Genomic DNA, 23,141 nt, shown 5'->3' on the forward strand with positions numbered 1-23,141 from the left:
ACCCGGGGTAACAGCCGAGGCGCTTTACGGCGACGGCGGCTGAGTGTGAGCCTTGGCGGCGGCGGAGGCAGCCGCGGCGGCGAGGGAGGCGGCGGCGGCTGAGGAGGAAGAGGAGTGGCGGCAGTGGCGGCGGGGACCTGTGCGGGGTGAGCCGCGCGGAGGGGACGGGGAGGGGCCGCGGGTGACAGGGCTGGCGGATGGGCGCGGGCGGACAGGGACGGTGGCCGGCTGAGCAGCTGGGCGGCGCTGAAGAGACGGGGCGGGGGGTGGCGCGGAATTGGGGGGCCAGCTCTGTTAGGGACGGTTTCTGCCTTTGTTTCCCCCCCTACTCCCGCCACCCCCCGCCCTCGGCTTCCTCTGCTCCGCGTTCGTCCGCCGGGTCTCATGGCCTCCCCTCTCGGTCTGTGTCGCCTCTAGGATGGCGGAGGTACCGCCTGGGCCTAGCAGCCTCCTCCCACCACCAGCACCTTCGGCCTCGGCCGCGGCCGAGCCCCGCTGTCCCTTCTCGGCGGGGGCCGCCCTCGCCTGCTGCAGCGAGGACGAGGAGGACGACGAGGAGCACGAAGGCGGCGGCTGCGGCGGGAGCCCGGCGGGCGGCGAGGCGGCGGCCAAGGGGCATCCGTGCCTCCGCTGCCCTCAGCCGCCGCAGGAGCAGCTGCAGCTCAACGGATTGATCAACCCCGAACTGCGGCACCTCCGGGCGGCCGCCTCCCTCAAGAGCAAGGTTTTGAGCTCGGCCGAGGCGGCCACGATCGCGGCCACCCCCGACGGGGGCCCCAGAGCGACTGCAACAAAAGGAGCCGGGGTACACTCGGGCGAGAGCCCCCCTCACTGCCTCCCCAGTAATGCAAGAACTGCGCTCTCCAGCCCGGCAGAGGCAGCGGCGGCGAGCGATCCCGCGGCGGCCCGCAATGGACTGGCGGAGGGCACGGAGCAGGAGGAGGAGGAAGACGAGCAGGTGCGGCTGCTGGCTTCATCCCTGACCGCAGGCTGCAGTTTAAGGAGCCCCTCAGGCCGGGAGGTTGAGCCGGGGGAGGATCGGACGATACGTTATGTCCGATATGAATCCGAGCTACAAATGCCCGATATCATGAGACTGATCACCAAAGATCTGTCTGAACCCTACTCCATATATACCTATAGATATTTTATCCACAACTGGCCACAGCTGTGCTTCTTGGTAAGTGGATGGAATGAAAAACGGGTGAACCCGGCAGAGATCCAGGCCGTGCGGGGCAGGGAGTGTGAGGGCTGGAATGTCAATGTATGTATTCTGCATTTCATAGTGTGATAAATGATGTAAAGTGCATGTACACACTCCTAGGTATTTAATGAAACAGTATGAAAGGTAAGACTTCGTGATCCGGGTCAACTTGACACTGATGTAAATGCAGTAAGCTAGTATGATGCATGTTGGGGGTCTCGTATCCTGTTTACACTAGCTTATCATCATGTTTAACCGTCTTTAATTATCCTCCCTCATCCTCAAAGCACTTTGCAATCATTTAATTTGCGCATGGTTCTGTTCAGATACAGGCCTTATTAATGTCTCAATTACACCCATAATCAGGGAAGAGTGTATGCATAAACATGTTTTGGTGAACATGATTGTCGGTAAACTTGCTGTGGCCACATTGGAGAATTAAATCTTACAAGCATATTCCGTAATTATGGAGATTGTTTCCTTTTACTTCAACAGGACAATTAGCAGTTGTAGCCAGCCTGTTTTCTGGTGCACAGTTGCAGAAGGCGATACTAACACTTCTGGTGCTTGAAAGACTCCTGAAACTTGAGCAAAATACCTTTTTTGGGAGTGTAGGAAACTAAGTGTGAAATTGTTACTAATCTATAATTTTTTTTAAGAAGTTGGTCACAGGTATGTCAAAATGCTAGTACTAATGCTGGCTTGTGTGAAATATAATTGACAGAAATTTTTTACTTATATCTGAATAAGAAAGACTTAGCTTACCAAACAAGCTGAATATATATATATATATATATATATATATATATATATATATATTTTAACTTACATAGTACTGGTAGTACCCATAGTTTCCCAATAATATTGACCAATTTCAGTCTGTACGAAACCTTTCACCTAAATATTGACTACAGGTATGTGCTTTGTATCATGTGCTCACAGCATGTTGTTTCCATTGAATTTTATTGAAGAAAGGCAACATGCTTTTAAGGAGTGTTTTATGATATGTGAAGGGAAAAGCCACTACCATTATTTATTGTTTAGAATTGACTTACTTTCACTTGTTACTTCCTTGTAAAATGCTCTGACCATACTTTAGAAATCTGTCTTTCTGATTCCATAGCTTGGTGGTAATCTCAAAATGTAACCTCTGTATTGTTGTAATGGTAGTTGTGCTGTTTTCTGCATTCACTTCACTAAACTTCAGTTTAGTATGTTTGTTTAAGCTGGGAAATATTTTATATTCTACAAAGCTACTCGTACAGGATTCTGACTGTTGCATCAAAGTAGAAGTTCTTAGACATGTCTGTGTCAATGAATATGGGAAAGTGGTTTTCATAACATTATTATAAATGTGATTATCAAATCCCAGTATAAATGCTAAAGATTGTAGATTGATTGTAAGTTAACTCACAAAAGCATACAGTTTAGTTACACTTTAAATTGAAATGGTGTGTGTGTGTATTTTTGTTAATTCCAGAAGATAGTTGTGTATGTATGATAGTCAACTTTTAAGTTCTGGTATTACCTCAACTTGTCTGCCATTTTAGACTCTGATAAACTGGATATTAGTAAACTTTACTTTGATTATACATACACTCCTCCCAGTTCACCAGCTAATTGAACTTTAGGCCTTAATAGCTAATTTGTTTAACATTAAATTCTGAATATCTAGAAATAGTGATATACACAGTAGTTGACCTATAAGATTTACTAATACAAGTATGAAACTGGAGTATTTAACATAAAACAGTGGTTAAACAGACCATTTGGAACTGGGGCCTTTATATTGGAATTAAAAATTTTTGAATTTCTCATGAGAACTAATTTAAAACAAATATAAATGTATGTTTATTTCAAGTCATACCATTTTAAAATTATAAAGGATCCCAGATATAATCTAGTTCAACCTCTTTTTTTTTTTTTTAATGAAAAAAAATGAAAGACCAGAGAGACTTGAAATGTTCAAGTCTCCAGATATTTTGTGTCCAGAGATATAAAGCTAGAACCCAGGTCTCCTGGCCTCTTATTATGGAAACAGAACTTGAAAAATGACATACTCTTGACTAATTCAGCCAAGAACCTGTGTCCCAAGTTATGCTTCGCCAAGGAATAGTTGTCCTTGAGAACATCAATCTCAAGAGACTAGAAGTCTCCAGAATGTTCCTGGTTTCCTTAAGTAACCTGCAGTGGATCAAATGGAGTATATAAGGTTGTTCCTTAGAAAATCACCAATCCTTGACCATATTTGACTAACAAAAATGGTTTTTAACGATTCTTCCTAATAATTGTAACATGTGAAAGTATGGTTCTGTACAAATAGGGACACTATCATTTACTCTGTTCTTAGCTAATTTACCTCTGTCTCTTTTGAGTTCATAGTATTTTCAGTTGTTGTTGCCTTTTTGAACTTCTTACCAGTGATATTCTATAGTACTTCTGTTATTTGTTCTAAATTTAAATTTCCAGCTTTTTCTGTTTTGCTGTTTGTGGTATTCTGGAATTTGGGAATCTATTTCACACAACTTATGTTTTTCAAGTTCCATAGATTGATAAGCATTTGACCTTTTAGAGTTAAATTTTAATCTTGCCTGAAATTTTTCAGTTCCCATCCTTGAAAAACATGAACACATTTTAATAGCAAGAGTTCCAAATGTAGATACAGAAGCTTTTATCTGGAAAAAATTGACATGCAGTTTAGTGATTTTTGTGTGTATATTCATCAGCAGTTTGACAGGAGAAAATACAGCATTAACCTTCCTCAGTACCAACATCTTACTAATAACTGTGTATCATATATTGGACTTTTATTTTTAAATGATGTTTACAGTTTGATTTTTTTCCTTCAGATTCTTGATTCGTAAGAAATCAACCTAGCCCAAGAGAGAACTCATATGATACTTTGCTAATTACTTTCTTGGTCAGAGGACAAAGATTTGTTTGAAATGGCTATCCAGTTTGAAAGTATTGTCTAGTTGTGTGCTAGTGGTTTTAATTTTTCCTCTTTTGAATGGTTTATTAACTGTGAAATCTAAGTGTCCTACAATTTTGTATCATAGATTTGTCTAGATTTCCATTTCCCCTAGCTTATGAGGTCAGGCCAAATTTTCTTTAATGTACCATCTCATCTCTGACATATACAGACAGACACCACACACACATATATTTGAAGTAAGTTATGTCCAAGTCAGAAAATGCTGTTCAAACAGGCAACTTTTGTATATATTTCAGTACTTCGTACAGAAAAAAATTTTTGTTTCCAAAAGAATTTTGAAAGAACCAAGTTGATTTATCATGAATAAAAATAGCAATAACAATTTTAGAGGTTTACTGGCCCCAAGTAATTTTGGATTGTGTTGATAAAACAGAAATGAATTAATGTGAATCGTTGAATTTAATATCCTTTCAAAGTAAATCAGCTGCAGTTAAATCAACTGTACTTCAGTTAAATAAATAAAATTGATGTCTCTTCAAAAGGATTTTTCTGACCTAGTTTAGGCTTGCGTGAAATGGATTAGAATTATCTTGCCTAAAGATTTCTCCGCAGTTGGAAAAAAAGGCTTTTTAATCAATTTATAGAATGATGAACTAAGAACAAGTCATAACAAATTCAAGATAAAAGAGGTATTAAGTATATGTTGGGCTTTGCTTATTGATTTTTTTTTAACCCATTCCTGGTTTTTGTTGTTAAAATCATTTCTGAAAAATGAATTTTATTTAGAGATGATTTGAAACTTTCATTTTTTATTAAAATGAGGGCTCTTTATATTAGCAACGTATTTCTATCTGATACATTAAACAATTGGAGCTGTTGCCCTTTTATATTTACCAGAATACAGTATTTAACTGGAACTTCTTGTCAGGGGTGGAATGCTGGAAAAGCATGCTTTCACTGGTGATACTGGAAATTTTAATGAAAATGGAGGCTGATTAGCTTTTATTTAATATATAGTCTCTGTCTGGAAGACTGTACATTTTTATTGAAATAGGAAGCTCTGTAAAAATTAAGCTTTTACTTTAATATGAAACTTTGAGTTTCAGATATTCTATGAGCTTTACGGTAATGACTCACACTGTCAGGAGAGTCCTAAAAATGAGACCATTATATATCTAGTTTTTATAGTCCCTCAGTAACAAAACTGCTTGAGTAGGATCTAGGGAATACCTTAAAAACAATCCTTTTTCTGAAAATCTTTTAGTTTTTTTATTTTCCTGATCAAAATCTAACTCTGCTATTCAGGTATAAATGTCTTCTATCTGTCTTTGCTAAAACTTCATCATGATTGAATATAAATTTGTTGTACTCTGTTGATAAGTTTCACATTATAATATCTAATGAAAAGACTTTTTCTTAAAAAAATTATTTTCACGTTTCCTCTTTCCCAAATCTTAAACATATAGGTCTTTATTGCAATTGATTATAAGCACCTCTTATAAAGTACTTGAATGTTTACTATGTGGAAATTTATTTTCCCCCTGTATAATGATAGGCTTTAATAATGAGCATAAGAAATTCATGTTGTAAAGAATGTTGAAATATTTTAAAACTAGAATATATGAAGGAGTTCTGGGATTTAGATTTCTGAAATTTCTGTGATTGCTCTCGCTAAAATTCTCATTATTTCTTCCTCCTCCAAAAACACTGACCAGTGGTTGGTTGCTCTTTCCCTGGGTAATTGTGCAGTACTTAATGGCAATGGCAATGTATTCTTTGTAACTGTTTGTTTATTTTTAAGGCCATGGTAGGGGAGGAGTGTGTAGGTGCCATCGTTTGCAAGTTGGATATGCACAAAAAGATGTTCCGCAGAGGTTATATAGCCATGTTAGCCGTGGATTCCAAATACAGGAGAAATGGCATTGGTAAGAAAAATATTATGTCAAAAAAAGAATGCCTAAATTATTTTCATTTTTTTAAGAAGCAGAAGACTTAAATGTAAATAGTATGTAGAAACAAGCATGAAGCTGAGAGAAGATTATTGATTGCTTTTGTTTCAAAATATTTTCAAAATGTTTTTAAAATGAATTGTTTCCTTTATTACTGTTTAATTATTTGAGAGATTATCTTTCTAACAATTACTAGGTGATCAGTTTTCACCTCCAAACATTTTTTTGATCACATTCAAACTGTACTGTATTGAGTTCTACAGTTTTTAGAACTGTAGAATAATTCTACAGCATTATTAGGGTGCTTGATCACAGTGCTCAAGCAGCTGTCTGTACTTGGGTTATGGGTTCAACGGTCTTCAATCAAGGCAACATGGAGAAATTACCATTATTTCATACTAGTCACCAAACATTGTATTAGCAATTCAGGGAGGTCCAGAAGAAAGCAGAATTGTTTGTTACTACTATTCCCAAACTTCCTGGGCTACCTTTCCTGGTATTTTCAGTTAATCTTATACTCATGGTTTATAATGTCATTAGAATCATCTGGGTGGTTTACAAACAAATGCTTAGGCCCCTCCCCTTAAGAATCTTGTTTGTCCTATTAGAAGTAGGGCTGAAATTTCCCCAAGTGACTATGTTGTCAGCCACTTAAGAACCACTGTCCTAGAGTCTTGAACCTACTGACTTTATTCAAAAATGGAGGAGCAAGTAGATAAGCACTTATCTTAACATGGCAAATTCTGAAATGTTCTGAAGCTAAGTAAGTGTTCATGACACAAGATTTGATGCCCTGTGCGTGCATGCTAAGTTGCTTCAGTAGTTTCAACTCTTTGCAACCCCTTGGACTGTAGCCTGCCAGGCTCCTCTGTCCATGACATTCTCCAGGCAAGAATACTGGAGTGGGTTGCCATTCCCTTCTCCACGAGATCTTCTCCACCCAGGGATCGAACCCAGATCTCCTGCATTGCAGGCAGATTCTTTACCACCGAGCCACTAGTATGTAATTACTAGCAGCTTTGTCACTTACAGTTTTTTTTAAGCCTCTTATGAGTGGCTGTGTTCAATTTAAGACTAGTTTGCACAATCTGAGACATGAGATGTCATTATGAATGGATTTACTTAATACAGTAGGTTTAACCATCTTTTCTTACAGTGTTACAGTTTGCCACTAAGATTTTTAATGAATTGGGCTTATGTATAAGTCAAGTTCGTGTCTTAGATCTATTAATAAGAGCTGATAAGGATTCATGGCAAATGATAGCAAATTGTCTGGCTACTTCAGAGGTCAGAAACTAGTGCCTTGAGGATTGCATCTTGGCCCTCGAACATGTTTTGTATGGCCCATGTAGTGGGTGCTTGCTTGTGTACATGATGTGAAAATTTAAGGGAGTTCCTATAAAATTTGGATTTCTTCTCTTAAAATTAGATCTGGCATTTGTTTTCCTTTTAATGTACTAAGTATATCTACTCTAAACTAGAATACAGACAGAGCACTGAAACCATCTGGTGTGCCCCGGCATACTATAGTACCCAAACTACAAGGTTTGTAGGAACTAACCCAGTATCTTGGGCCCACTTTGGGTCATAGCAGTTCTTATATGGTCTTGGCAAGATTGGCTTAGAGGTCACACAGTGAGTTCTTCCCAGCTGAAGGAGTTCCTGGGTGGTTCTGGCCATATCTTGCCTTTTTCTTGGAATAAAATAGCACTTACCTCTGAGAAAAAGATATATATCAGGAGATAGGTCTTTCAAAAGGAAACTTATTGCTATGCATAGGTTCTGTTGGGCCTCTCAGAATTATAAATATAATTTATAATGTAAATTACAAATATTATAATTTAGGTATCTGTAAGAAACTAATTACATTTTTACTTCATTAATACTCAGCTCTGTATTCTAGGTACTAACTTGGTTAAGAAAGCTATATATGCTATGGTTGAAGGAGACTGTGATGAGGTAAGTCTTGCTAAATGTTTAAGACCTTTTGTCCTGGGCTATATTCTACTGGGTATTTATATAAGTATCCCAAGTAAATTATACTGTAATTTCATTGCAGACTATTATTATATAAATATAACTTGTGCTAAAAATTATATTCCATTTAAAAACACATGAACTTTGATCTAGTACAAATTTTAAGATGATAATAGCTAAAATTTGTTGTGTCAAAATATAAAGGTAACATTTTAGATATTTTCAATAAATAATTGGTATTCAGAACTCCGATTTGTTATCAGTCAGATCATTTAAGGTAGTTCTTATTATAAACCTTATTGTAATGCAGTTGCATACTGGCCTTGGTTTCTCTCTAAATAATAGTTTTTCCCCTCTGTGGGTCAGCTATCAGCCAATATGAAAAACATTTCACATTTGAAAAAACTCTCAGCATTAAATAATAAGGCTGGAGGGGGGAAGACAACCACTTTTTAAATGCAGAACTACCTGTATATTAACATAAAAGCATCTTTTCTCTTCAGCTTGTTTGTAAAGCCTTATGGCAGGTAGTTTCTTTGTATGCTGCAGCACTGTGCTTTACATATGGTAGGTTCTCAATACATAATGGCAGTGGTTGGGAATATTAAGATTTACTATTACATAATGTGGAAGGAAATAAGTATAAACTAGGAAAGTATGGGTATCTTTAATATAATAGTGGTGACTAAGAAGTACCAGAGTTGTATTGTGCTAGTAATTTTGTGAGTAGTACTTCTAACACTTATCTTTCTTATTGGAGGGCAAATGTTCCTTAGAGAATTCTCAAAGTACTTGAAGTTAGGTAATTTTTTTTCTCAGACTGATGCTGTTAGGTAACTTACTTTGGTTACTTTATTTTTAAGTGGGTTTTTTTTGATACAGAATTTATACACAAATCATTAACCTTTATATATGTGTGTGTACTTGGGATGCAAAGTCCCCTTTTCCCCCCCATCTCCACACTTTTCAACTCTTCATCGTTCTTTCTACTTACAGCTACTATTCATCTTGCAATTTGCATCCTCCCGTTTTCTAAGCACACTTGAATGCAAATATTCACACTTTTTTTTATACAAATGAAATCACAAATTATTACTCTCTAATAACTACTTTTTCCACTAAACAGTATCTCATGAACAGGATTCCATGTCAGTACAGATGGACTGCAGAGTTACTATTCTCACACTGCTTGTCCACTTTTGTAGTTTGTAGCCTGACGGATCCCATTAGATGGTGGTTGTATGAGAAGGCCTACAGACATTGGACAGCACAGGGAAGTCATCCTGGGATTTACGGATATTTAATTATTTTACCCCAAATAAGAAAATTCACACATGATGAAGGATCTCATATTCACAGCTTTTAATCTCAAAAAGTAATAGGTGCCGTAACCCCGATTATTTACATTACTGGTAACTAAAATATGAGTATAAAATTGAGTATAAATTTTTCATGAACGTAGGTCTAATATGGACCATAGCTATATTGGCTTAGATGGTTCATCAAGAAGAGAAGTTGGGCTTCACAAAAGCTGTTCAACAGTTTGGATAAATCTTTGGATGAAAAGACCATGTTTTGTGCCTTTACTGAGTACTGTGGTTCCCAGTGAACAGAGATGTTATAAGAAGGAGTATTATGTTCCTAATGGATAGCTGTTTCTGATTTATCCTAGTTCTACCTGTGAGATAGGTAGTATGCTTTATCTTAACTGATCAGATGTTTAAATAGTATTAGTTTTTCTTGGAAAGTTCTGAGGAATGATGAGATTTTGGTTATACTGTTGTAGTTTTAAGGTTAGGTCCTGAATCAGTGGTACATTTTATGGTAGGACTATTCACTGTGGGCCTAGGGTTCTAACTCTGATTTGTTTTTCTAACTCTTGAAGCAATGGGTTTTACTCAGTCTTAGAATGAAATGGGAATGATTTTTGCATTTTAAGTAGCTCTGCTTCTGGTTTAGGGTACTCTTCTATGGCTTAAAAAGATTGGTTATCTGTGTCCCATATTGTCCAGATAAAGAATTTGCTGTAGAAAGGGACAGAACTCTTGTTTACTCTTTATTAGGCTTTCCCTTTCCCTTTCATTGAGTTTTAAACCACATAAGCAGCAAACTCTTGTATCCCCTTTTTCTTTGTAATTTTTGATGGCAGTGTGTGTGTTGGCTCTACTTCCTTGTATCACCATTCCTTCCTGTTTGGTTTGGTTTTCTCCCCTCCACTCCAGTGTAACTACTTTGTATTTGCTAGACCCAGTAGTTTCTTGGTCTTCCTCTGCTTAGTAAAAAACTTCTCAGTCTTTTAAGACCCAACTCAAATATCAACAACTTCTTTTAAGTTTTCCTTGATCCATTTGGACAGAATCAGTTGCACCTTCCATGGTTTTTTTGACCTCCATTTCTGTAATACTTACTGTGCTTACATTTACTTGTTCAAAGTCTGCCTTAGACACTGAGAGCAGAGATACCATTTCCTATTTACTGCTGTATTTTTAATGCTTAGTATACAGCATTTGTGATAGAGTATGTGGTTCATAAATATTGGTTGAATGATTAGTCCTGTGCTTCACCATCTTAACTATATCTCTTTTGGGGGAGGGGAGAACTTTTGAATTTTGATTTGTTTAATTAGTTTTTAACTTGTCTTTCTGTCTAAGCTTTCTAGCTTTTTCATATTTTTTTGCACATAAAAATATATCTGCAGGGTTAACAAGTTATTAAAATACCTTTTGATAAAAGCAATTTTATATAAAAATAGTCTTGTATATAATTCATTGTTCTGAGGAAAACTTTGAAACTATAATTTTCCAAGAATATAATGACTATAAAATAACCAACTTGTGATTTTACTTTCATTAGTTTAGGCCAGCCTTCATTTCTCTTAAAGTTAAGAAACTTAAGGTTAAGAAACTTTGACAAATTACCAGAAAGACAAATTACCAGAAAGACGTTTGGGAAGGCTTTTAAATTACATTTTCTACTACATAGGTTGTGCTGCTATTTTTTTATTCTTACAGAGAGAGAGATTTTTTTAATCTATGAGAAAAACATTAAGATAAATACATTTCGAAATTTGGAAATCTCTATGAAGCTTTATTGTGCACATCCAGTCAATTTTTACGTTCCTTCTGTTTGCAGAATTTATGACCTTGAGTCATGTTGCTTTTGGTTGCCACTTGTCATTTTAAGGTAAATTCAGAGTAAATTAAACTGAGGTTAGTTGAAATATAGATCTGTACATTTCACAGTCAAGATGTAAATCATGCTTTTGCCCAAATTACAATATTACCCTTCTGGTCTGATAGATCTGTCCATTTTGCCATTCTGTGACTTTCCTAACTGTTTATATCAGAATTAGACATGTTTAAACAGTCTAGGGAAAGACTTTTTTCATTTTCTGTATATTTGGAGCTGACTAAAAAGTTAATAGCATCAAAAAAAAACCCAAAAAGAAACAGATGCATTCCTTCATGAGTAAGAAATGCATTATCTGTGTTGCTGATCTGGCCTGAATTTGGTTACTTCCTTATGTGCTCTGGCTGCCAAATGTTTAGTGGCTACTAGGACAAGCTTCCGGAGAAGGCAGTGGCACCCCACTCCAGTACTCTTGCCTGGAAAATCCCATGGACGGAGGAGCCTGGTAGGCTGCAGTCCATGGGGTCGCTCACAGTCGGACACGACTGAGCGACTTCACTTTCACTTTTCACTTTCACGCATTGGAGAAGGAAATGGCAACCCACTCCAGTGTTCTTGCCTGGAGAATCCCAGGGACGGGGAGCCTGGTTGGCTGCCGTCTGTGGGGTCGCACAGAGTCGGACACAACAGAAGCGACTTAGCAGCAGCAGCAGCAGGACAAGCTTCTTTGGTTTGGTTTTACATTAGGGGAAATAATAAGAATACATACAAATAATATATACGAATTTTTTTATGTACCTAAAATAATGAACCCACATGTGGCCATTTACTTTTATGTACTTAAAACAATTTTTTTTAGATTAATGTATGGTTACCATCATATTAATACTCAGAACTAACTCATAAATGATGAAAATATATTGGAATCAAAATTTCTTAATGGAGTTTAAGAGTGCAGTATGACCTTTAAAACATTTTTAGTTGACCAACATCTTATTTCCTCCTTTCCCCAGCCCCTGGCAGCTACTGTCCTACACTCTCTTCTATTAAGTTTGACTATTTTAGTTTATACACATAAGCAAGCTCACGAAGTATTCGCCTTTCTATTTTGACGATTCACTTAGGGCAGTGGCCTCCAGGTTCGCCCATGGTTGTCCCACTGGCAGGGTTTCTGTTTTTAAGGCCAAAAAGTATTCTGTGTGTGTGTGTAAGATATATGCCCTCCAGGTTCACCTGTGTGTGTGTATGTGTGTGTGTGTGTGTGTAAGATAATGCCTGTATGCCCTCCAGGTTCACCCGTGTGTGTGTGTCTGTGTAAGATATATGCCTTCCAGGTTCACCCGTGTGTGTGTGTAAGATATATGCCCATATGCCTTCCAGGTTCACCTGTGTGTGTGTGTGTGTGTGTGTGTAAGATATATGCTCTCCAGGTTCACCCGTGTGTGTGTGTGTATAAGATAAATGCTCTCCAGGTTCACCCGTGTGTGTGTGTGTGTGTGTAAGATATATGCCCTCCAGGTTCACCCGTGTGTGTGTGTGTGTGTGTGTGTGTGTGTGTGTGTGTGTGTGTGTAAGATATATGCCCTCCAGGTTCACCCGTGTGTGTGTGTGTGTGTGTGTGTGTGTGTATAAGATATATGCTCTCCAGGTTCACCTGTGTGTGTGTGTGTGTATGTATAAGATATATGCTCTCCAGGTTCACCCGTGTGTGTGTGTGTGTAAGATATATGCCCTCCAGGTTCACCCGTGTGTGTGTGTGTGTGTATAAGATATATGCTCTCCAGGTTCACCTGTGTGTGTGTGTGTGTGTGTGTATGTATAAGATATATGCTCTCCAGGTTCACCTGTGTGTGTGTGTGTGTATAAGATATATGCCCTCCAGGTTCACCCATGTGTGTGTGTAAGATATATGCCCATATGCCCTCCAGGTTCATCCATGGTTGTCCCACTGGCAGGATTTCTGTTTTTAAGGCCAAAAAGTATTCTCTGTGTCTGTGTGTAAGATACAGCCAACTTTTTCTTTATCCATTTGTTGGATGTTTAAGTTGTTTCTTATTTTAGAAATTGTGATCATCATGAACATGGGAACCTTTTTGAGGTCCTGATTTTACTTCCTTTAGTTATATACCCAGAAGGGTGATTGCTGAATTGTATGATAGTTCTTTTTTTAATTTTTTCAGGAACCAGCACACTCTTTTCTATAATGACTGTAGCAGTTTACATTCCTACCAACAGTGGCTGAATTTACTTAAGTAACCAATAATAAACTTGTTACACGTTAACAAAATAACATACAGTTTATGGTAATGTACAGGATGACTTAAGTATTTTGTGTTCAATAATTATATGTTTGACATTTTTAGTTTTTTCACTGGAAACATAGTTTATCTATGAGGCAGAGGCTGCCAGGTGAAGAACAGAGTAAAATGGAGTTATTTAAACTAGAAGGATTTTTGGTTGAGTAGTTTGGCCTAGTTAAAGAACTGGATATGGGAAGCCTGGGTTCTCGATACATCTTCTATCAGTATAGTTGTGTGATTGTAGGTAGGTCATTTAACTTTTCATAATCTGTCTCTTTGTCTCTGCAGTGTGATAGTAAAGGGATGTGATCTTAAAGGGATGTTTTGAAGAGAATAAAATTGTGTATTCAGCCCTGCCTCTAGGACTCCTAGCAGGTAGTTTTAAAAAAGGCTTTCTAAACTGTAATGGTTTGGCTTATCCTGACGGTGGTGTGTTCCTGAGAGAGTCTGTAGAACTTCACTGTAACCCGTTTTTTCTGTTGAGTAGAATTCAACTTGGCCAAGTTTCTTTAACATTAAAATAACCTTTGGCTTCCTATGTAGTATTCCCATGATGCAGACTAGATAATTTTATAGAAAATTTCCAATATAAGCCCAAATTCTGTTTTTGTGTATTTTGTGTGTTTATAAAACTTTGTATTGTATATTTATAAATACACAAAAACTCTGTTTTTGTGTATTTATAATTAAGTGTTACAAAGTAGTTACTTCTTTGTGGAATTTTCTGTTGTGTCAAATAAAACATGATTTCTTTGTTCATAGAATGTGAGGGTGCTGAGAGAATCTTTTCATTTTAATCAAGGTGTTAGTCCTCTGTGTAATGTTTTGCTATAAATTGGGCTTTATTTTATTAATCTGTTAGGATGCTAACAAATCTGAATTCAGCTCTTAAGTTATACCTCAAGTGTGTATTTATGTAGTCATAGTTAGCCTCAGCTGTTTTGAGTATTTTAGATTACTAAGTATTAATGAATATGAACTTGGAATCCCTGTATTATGTAGATCTCCCATTTGCTGCTTTGTTTTACTTTTGGAAACAATCAGAGTTACAGAAAAGTGGATACTATTAAGTTCTAGTTCACATTTTCAGTCTGGGGTCTATTTTTGTTCTACTGGTGACCTTGAGTTTCATTCACTTATAAGTTAGAGATACATCTATTTCATAGGGTTCTTGAAGAAAATCACATTATGTCAGATGCATGTAATATGACATAATGCATGTGAAATGCTTTATGTAGGACTTAGCCTTCAATAAATAGTATTTTTTTTTAAACTGTCACTCTCCTTTTCATTTCTGTGAAATCCGTTTTAAGTTATGAGTTGTTGGAGCTTTATTGCTTCTCATATTAATTGTTTTAACATTTTAGGTGTAATTAGGTGCTGGCCTGAAACAGAACTGTAGGAATTACTCAAGAGAATAGTTCAAAATTGGTAAATTGCATTGTCCAGATGGGAGTGTTCCAAACAGAGGATGGCATACATCACTGATGGCATACATCACTGTTAAATTACAGTCTTTTAATTTAAGAGCAGAGAGAAATTGTTGATTTCTTATTCTCACCTTAAACCAGTTTGCTTGCTATATAATTTTTATTTAAGGTGTTCTTAGGAACATTTTCCCTTGATCCTGAACCATGAATTACTTTGTTTTTAGATCTTTTTAGAATTTGGATTTAGTATGTGATTTGACTTCATGAGTTTTTTTGCATAGGTAATTGCCTCAAGATAATACTTTTTCTTAAAGTACTCTGGTCATTTAAAAGCTTGACAGCACTTTTGTTTGTTTCATATTTATGTAATATATGTAATATAATGAAAAGTGCTAAGGACGTATATAATTAACAAATGTTTAAGAGCCTTCCATGTGTCAGGCAGTATGTTAGGTGCAGAGGAAATGGCTGTGAACCAGGTACCCATGATCCCTGTCTTTGTTGAGCTCACCAGCTGGGAAAGATGACATAGCTCATCAAACATTAGACAAGAGTGCAGTTGAATGAAGAGCAGTGCAGAGTTCTGTGGGGCACTCTGAAGGGAAAGAGATATTCTACCCAGTATGGAAGTGACATGCTAAAGCCAAAAGCAAGAATAGGAGAATGGGAAGAGCATTCTTCCAGACAGAGAAAACTGCTATGTGAAAGGTCTAGGGTGGGAAAAATAATGGTGAGTTCTAAAAACTGCAAATTTAGTGTTGATCATGGTGAGGAAGGGATGGGGACCTAAAGCACACTTGTGTGTGTGTGCTCAGTTGTGTCCGACTCTTTGCAGCCCCATGGACTGTAGCCTGCCAGACTCCTCTGTCCCTGGAATTCTCCAGGCAAGAATACTGGAGTGGGTTGCCATTCCCTCTTATAGAGGATCTTCCTGACCCAGGGATCAAACCTGCCTCTCTTGTGTCTCATGCATTGGCAGGAGGATTCTTTACCACTAGCACCACCTGGGAAGCCGAGTTATTAATAGCAGGGTAGGTGGAGGCCATATCTTGATGGATCTTTCAGGTCTCTTTAGATTACTGTTAGAGTGTGTACCCTTTCTTGAGGACAAAAAGGAGTCAATAAATGGTTTTAAGCAGGGGATTAACAAGAGCATCACTCAGAATGGGAGACCTTAAAGCTAGGAGGTAATAGTTGATGGCAGCTTAGACTAGAACGTTATCAATGGGAGCAGAAAGAAGAGGATCAATTTGAGAGAGATTTAAGAGATAAAGCTGAAATAGTGCTTGGAGTATTATATACAGGGGAGTGGAAGGAAATGAGGTACAGAGATGACTCCTAGGCTTTAGGTTTGAGGCATTCATGGATAGACATCTTGTTACTGATATGCAGAATTGTAGAGAAGTTGGTCATGAGTTTTTTGGATATGATAAGTTGAGTTTTTTCTCGTATCTGTTGCTTGAATTCTTGTCAGTTTTTTTTGTTTTAAATAGCTTGTGATAGAAAGAGATTCATAGGCTTTTCTTGGGCCTTTGTTTAATTATACTCTGCCCTTTTTTCCACTCTATAAACACCAGAGGGTTATGACATCCCAACAGTAACTGGCTCACAATGTTGATTCTCTGTGAGGTAAGTTGAGAATCAATAGAAAGGCAAATAGAGCTATGTATGTAAAAGATACATAGGGAGGATGGGATAGAGGATACTTTGGTAGAGGAATGTAAAAGTAAAGTAGAAGAACATCACATAATATTCAAAAGTATCAGTTCTTCATTGTCAGGGCCATTGGTTCAGTAATATTTAAGAAGACCTAGATAGAAGTTAATACTTGTATTCCTCTGTTAATATTATATTGATATCCATAATGTATGGACAGTGGTTCTCAGAATGTAGTCCCCTTACCAGCAGCATCAATATCACCTGTCAATTTAAAAAAAAATGCAGATCCTTGGGCACCACTCCAAACCTACTCAGAAACTCGAGTTGATATGCATTCTGTTTTAACAAATATTCCAGGTACACTAAAGTTTTGGTATCTTTGATCTAGTTTTGGCAAACTTTCTCTGCAAAGGGCCTGATAGTAAATATTTTAGGCTTTGCAGACCGCAAGTCTCTGGTGCAACTGCTCATATCTGCCGTTATATTGGGAAAGCAGCCAAAAACATTGTGTAGATCAGTGGACATGGCTGTGTTTCAATAAAACTTTACAAAAATAGGCAGTAGGCACATTTGGCCTGAAAAGGGCTACAGTTTGCAGACTCTGGTCTTGACTCTAGATAAATGCGGTAGTTGTCACCAGGATAAAGAATGACATATTAATGAGCACGTGGGAGTTGGAGGTCAGTTTGAATAGTTTCAAGTACTGGTTTATTTTCTTAAACCTTTGATTGTTGATTCTTTTCTTTTCTTCATCTTTTTGTCACACTACTTTTCTTTACAAGAAACTAATTCATCATCATTTAGTATAAAACATATTTCTCATTTCTAAAAATTCCAAAGTGAAGGTGTTAGTCGTTCAGTCGTGTCTGACTCTGTGATCCCATGGGCTGTAGTCCACGAGGCTCCTCTGTCCATGGACGTTTTACAAAAACCAGTAGAAAAGAAGATGTTCCCAGTTTTCCCACTTCCCTTGCCCTGAGAGATAATTAACTTTTACAGTTCTCATACTTTTTCTGGATTCTTCCTATACATCATTAATGTTTATGCTTTTCACCATCAGTTTTAAAACAATTAAATGTAGTTTGTTTTTCTTAAATATTTGATCATATTGTTTATAAGTGATTTGTCAAATTATGAAATTATAAATTAGTTTCAAATATATAAAATTGTAACTTAGTTTTCTCTTTTTATTTTGAAGGTTGTTTTGGAAACAGAAATAACGAATAAGTCTGCTTTGAAACTTTATGAAAATCTTGGTTTTGTTCGAGATAAGAGGCTGTTCAGATACTATTTAAATGGAGTTGATGCACTGCGACTTAAATTGTGGCTGCGTTGAGAAACTGACATCAAGGAACAACTTTCCAACCATGCAGAATCGACCTTTGCATGCAATGCAATTTGTACAGAATTGCTTTGCAGGTGGAGTTAGTGATTTCCATGCAGCTCTTATCTGTCAGTGTCTCATTTGAGTGTCGCACAATATTTGTTGCACTTTGGCATGGCGCATTTCTTCTGAATTAAAAGAGATTGTTTTAAACTTAAAGAGTTCTTTTGGTACCAACAAGATGTGCCAGTTGATAGCCAAGATTTGTTTGTTCATTTGGAAAGTCTGCTGACATTATTTACACAGTGATAATTTTATCGCAGAACCAGGATGTGGAACATGATTTTTGTTTCTTAAAAAAAGCCAATGTAGATTGTAAAAATCTCTGAATATACTAACATTTCACATGAAACCTGCCATAGTTTTTCTGAGGGGGTGGGGGAAAAGCTTCAATTTTAGGTTTTATTTTTTCAATATTAAATTTTCCATTCTTGAATATTGGTACCTCAGTGATTAGTGAATTAAAAAATTGTTACGTAGGGTTGGGTGTGTCTTACAATGAGTAAAGATAACCAATTGCGTCTGCCAGTGCCTGTGTAGATAAGTATATTTGTCTTCATCTCTATAGGTTTTGAATGCATGCTGTCTTTTCCTTTTCTTTAAGGCCTTTGCAAGCAAACTTGTTTTTATTTAAATTCTAAATTTGATAATAAATTATTTCAGATTTTTATAATTTGGATACTTTTTCCAGGTGAGTGACAGAGTGGTTTACTGTAGAAGTCCCTTCTTATCTTACAAGTTAAATCTACTTGGAATATCTTTAAGAAATGACTCAAAAGGGATGAGAAAAGTTGATGAAGCCGGGAATTGCTGGGTTTTAGATGCACTTTTTTTGAGAGTGAGGGAATTTTTGGAAAAGAATAGAAAAATTAATGTAAATTGGTATGATTTTATTTAATCAAAATTATTGCTCAGCTGTGAGGAACAGCTTTTACAAAGTAGTTGGAACTTTTTTCCCACTCGGTTTGAATTCACATTGCTTCCACTTTAAATGCTTTGCTTTTGGTTCTTGGTGTTGAAAATAAATTTCGAGGTGCACTGTATCTGTTTTAAACTGATTTTATTTTCTTTTCATTTATTTGTGCAAATTCTTGGGGGAACTTTGCTTAGTTCCCAGAAAACAAAAGGGAGACATGGAAATTTTTTTTTTTGGAATGAGTTCTATGGGTTTTCTTAATAGCCATCACCATGTTCATTAGTTATATTTTGTTTCAGCCAATCTGTGCAGTGTAATAAATTTTAAAGTTGATTGCTTTCAGTTGAGTTAAGAGACCTGTGATGGATAATTTATTTGACTGGAAAACCTAGGTACCCATTTAAAAAAAAAGATTCATTCTCTGTGAAAAATGTTTTGTAGGAATCTATTGTTTTTTCATTAATTTGCATATACTTTTCTTCTGCTCTAGAATTTGGTTTGAATTTTATTTTATGGCTGTAATTACTGTATTTTTAAAAAACCCTACCTCCATTAACAGTTGGTAAAAGCCCCCTTTCAGGAAAGTTTGTTGCCTTTTTTTTTTTTTTTTAAAGGAAAGCTGCTCCTTGCTCAGTGTAGTGTCTTGAAAGTGAACATGGTAACAAGTACTTTTAAAATAAAGATTCATAAATTTGGTGAAAATAAAATCTTCCTGTTGATGGGATCATTTATATTAATAGTTCCTTATTTTTAAAGAAAACCTTTTTCTTTCCATCTTATATTGCTCTTGAAAGTTTAATGGGCAGAATACTTACATTAAAAATATGAAGACCACACAATACTCAGCTTTCAGGGTGACCTTTTTGAGTATGTTTTTGCTCAAACTTCATTTGGACTCTAGCACTTAGAGGAATATCAATTATAATGATGCTTCTGTTATTCTTGATATTGAGGGAATTGAACGAAGTGTATAGTTAGTACTTTCACTGTCAAATTTTATCTTACCACCTTACGTCTGACTTGCTGGTTAATGGGTAATGATTGTTGATGAACATACATTTGCTTGACTCACTAATAAGAACAGTTCTAAAGTAATACTTGCTTGGTTTTTAGCTCAGCCATTAATTTTTTGGCAGGTTGTCAGTGAAACCATCACTACTGACCTTTTCACCCAGAATTGGCCAATTTTGCTGAATTGACTGGGTGTTTTAATTGGGTATTTTAAACATGAACTTAGCCATGTGACTGAAAAGTCAAATGGTTGTTGTATTGTTTAGCTGGTATATGTTGAATATCATTGTCTACCTTGTATCTTTAATTGGCTGTGCAAAAATTGTTTACTTAAGTGCACTGAAATTTTCCTCTAGCTGATAACCCAGCACCAAAATTAAGTCTCAAAGTATCATCAAACGAATTTTTTATATTGGACGTTCATCTTTCTTATATAATCGTGAAACAGTTCCATTTGAAATTGATAGAGTGAGTTCACTTGGCTAAAACTGAGCAAAATTGGTGCAACTTTCTTTTAATGGGGTGCTGCCTCTTTAAGACTGACTGTACTATCCACTGACACTGGTTTGGCAGTTGGTACTGCTGAACATTTTTATACATGCTACCATGAAGCTATATATGTTAGTATTGAAGAAGCTAACGGGTATACTACCATTTTTGATGTGTGGGCTGATTATAATTTCCCTTACATGAGGATGAAACTACTCTAGAGAAGTCCACAGATCATAAACCAGATAGTAGTTTTGAATCTGAAGCCAGCAAAATTAAAAAAGTTACTATTAAAATATTGGTTTTAATATTTTCTGCCTCTTCCCCAAAGTACCCTCCCCATTTGCTTGACAAATCTGTGTAAAGTTTGTTTGTCACATGTTTTAGCTTTACCTTGCCCTGTGTTATGGTATTGGCTGACATGTATAAGACTGGATGTGTATATTTATTATGGTGTCTAAAAATCATGAAGTTCATCACTTTCCAGGAGCATAGATAAAAGCAAATTGGTAGTGCATCAGTTACTTTTCAGTGCACCACGACATCACTAAAATGAGTGCTATATTGTTACAGGGCTTTCAGGTTTGTAAAAACATAACCATAAATTATACTGACGTCAGATATGAGTTGAGTATCTATAAAGTATCACGTGTATCTCAAAATATTGGACTGCTGTTTGATGACTGGATATTGCTGCATAATTTTCTTCTATTGTCCCATATCCTTTTGGAGAGAGAGATTTAATGGGATTTGAAATGTGCAAGCTGTCTCAATAAGATGCAGTCAAATAAAGTATGGTTAAGTTGTGTTTGCATTTTTCTTTTAGATACAGCTGTGTGCATTTTATGTTTGAGTTGTTTTACCTACTAAGAAGTGAAAAAAAAAAAAAAGGCAAATCTGTTCTGTTCCCCACTTACTGCCTTGCATCTAAGAGTTATTTGGAAGAAGTTATATACAATTGTTATCTCTCTCACTTTGTATTCTGACAAAGTAAATGTGAAAATAACAACATGAACTTGATTTTCCTAACAGTATTCAAAGTTAGCTCATATACCAGCTATCAGTACAAATGAGCATTTTTGCATGCATTAAACCAAAACTTACTTTTCTGTCCTTATTCTGTAGAAGTTTATTTGTAAGACAGTTTTTATTTTAATTATTTTTTGTTGATAACCTAGGTAATGTCCCCTCACCCTCAAGACCAAAGTAAAATAGAGCAATATCTAAAGGGCTTTTGGTCTCGTTCTTGTGAGAAACTTTAAATGACAGTTATGTATTCTTTCTTATTTCAAAATTTATGGATATTAGTGGGAGATCTGTTATAAATATGGCTAAATTACTTTCATCATGCATGTCAAATTTTTACTTTGTTCTTTTACAGTCATGTAGTGAAAATAGAATGTGAGTTCATATTTTACTTGGCCCTATATGGAACTCTTAAGTACTTCATAAATTGTCTAAATAAGGACAGGAAAGTTGATATCATTCTTTCACACATATAAACAGAGATCAATAATAACCTGTAGCCTAAAGATATGATACTTTTAAACAGCTTTTTAAAAATGAGTTTGAAAATTTCATGAGTATTGCACGATGCACTTTCTTCAGATCAGAGCTGTCCCCATGGCACTTTTTATGATAGACATGTTATTTGTGCTCTCCACTATGGTAGCCACTAGTCACGAAGCTACTGAGCCCCTGAAGAAAGGCTAGTATGATTGAATAACTGAATTTTTAATTGAAATTTACATAGCTACATGTGACTAGTGGCTTCTGCATTGGATAGCATAGCTTTAGGTAATATTTAGACAGTAATAACTGGGGAAAGCAGTTTTTGAAAAGGATTTTTTCAGACTAGCTTATTGAAGAATGAAATAAAAGGATCATGATTAAAAATTGCCTCTGAGCAATGTACGCTATACAAGAGTAAAGCTACAGTATTTATGTTGACAATATTTCATTAAAATAGTGTCTGTCATAGCGCCTTTTCATAGTGCTCTTGCTATGAATTAGCCCTTCTGAGAAAAGCAGCCCTTTCAGTTTTTTCCATTTGGTAGTTGTCTGGGTTGCAAAGGTGCACAGATTCAAGTGCCAAAAATTGGTTTCTGATAAGACTGTCATATCTTTTTAGCTTTAAAACATTTTACAACATTAAGCTTAACAATCTCTCATTTTAGGTGAATTCGAGATAATTTCACCTCTATTTGAGATTAGTCATTGCTTGTTTTATGAGTGGTCAAACTGAAACATGGAGGTATATCATTTTTAATCCATTTTAAAAATGCTAGATTATGTTGATACAAGAGCAAGTGTTTTTGTTTCTGAGAGAACCAGATTCATTTTGCTGTGTTCTCTGTTCACGGCATGTCACCCTTGACTCTAGCTGGACATCTAGTAAGTGTAATTCATCAAGAGAATAGGAGTGGAGATGGGAAATACCCGGCCCCAGGGAGTGCCAGGCTTGCTATGACACTGTTAACACTGCTGGAGAAAGCTCAAGGCACATGTTCTTTTGATAGTAATCAGTGTTAATCTTCATGTGAAAAAGATTTAGGAATAATAAAGATCACCAAAGTGCCAAAATCGACCTTATACTACTTAAAAAATGTAAACAACGCAGGAGTTGAAATGTAAGGTTTTTATAATACTAAGAAGCCTATTTTTAGTTGATTAATTTTCATGACTACCTCTTTGCTGTATGACTATATCTCAATTTTTTAATACCTCAATTTCCTGAGACTCTGTATGTACGCTTTTG

General features: G+C 36.5%; 1 protein-coding gene and 1 long non-coding RNA gene across 2 annotated transcripts in view; one reads left to right on the forward strand and one right to left on the reverse strand.

The window, feature by feature from the left end:
* LOC113900427 overlaps window positions 1-91 on the reverse strand; it is a 33,156-nt gene extending 33,065 nt beyond the window's left edge. The window contains exon 1 of the long non-coding RNA XR_003513138.1: window positions 3-91. This is a non-coding gene — a long non-coding RNA (uncharacterized LOC113900427). The remainder of the gene's footprint in view (window positions 1-2) is intronic.
* Window positions 22-21,208, forward strand: NAA30 (N(alpha)-acetyltransferase 30, NatC catalytic subunit). The gene is made up of 5 exons (XM_027554197.1): window positions 22-146; window positions 418-1,180; window positions 5,941-6,064; window positions 7,992-8,047; window positions 17,782-21,208. Exons 2-5 carry the CDS (start codon window positions 419-421, stop codon window positions 17,917-17,919), a joined length of 1,080 nt encoding a protein of 359 aa, XP_027409998.1. The 5' UTR covers window positions 22-146; window position 418; the 3' UTR covers window positions 17,920-21,208.
* Window positions 21,209-23,141: the final 1,933 nt, after the last annotated feature.

The sequence above is a fragment of the Bos indicus x Bos taurus genome, chromosome 10 (assembly GCF_003369695.1).
Source record: "Bos indicus x Bos taurus breed Angus x Brahman F1 hybrid chromosome 10, Bos_hybrid_MaternalHap_v2.0, whole genome shotgun sequence".
Taxonomy (NCBI): domain Eukaryota; kingdom Metazoa; phylum Chordata; class Mammalia; order Artiodactyla; family Bovidae; genus Bos; species Bos indicus x Bos taurus.

Excerpts from the sequence above, each read along its gene's own strand:
- NAA30 (XM_027554197.1), top strand. The coding sequence starts at position 419 with ATGGCGGAGGTACCGCCTGGGCCTAGCAGCCTCCTCCCACCACCAGCA. Across the intron at positions 1,181-5,940 it reads GGCCACAGCTGTGCTTCTTG|GCCATGGTAGGGGAGGAGTG; the intron begins GTAAGTGGATGG and ends TTTATTTTTAAG. Across the intron at positions 8,048-17,781 it reads TTGAAGGAGACTGTGATGAG|GTTGTTTTGGAAACAGAAAT; the intron begins GTAAGTCTTGCT and ends TTTATTTTGAAG.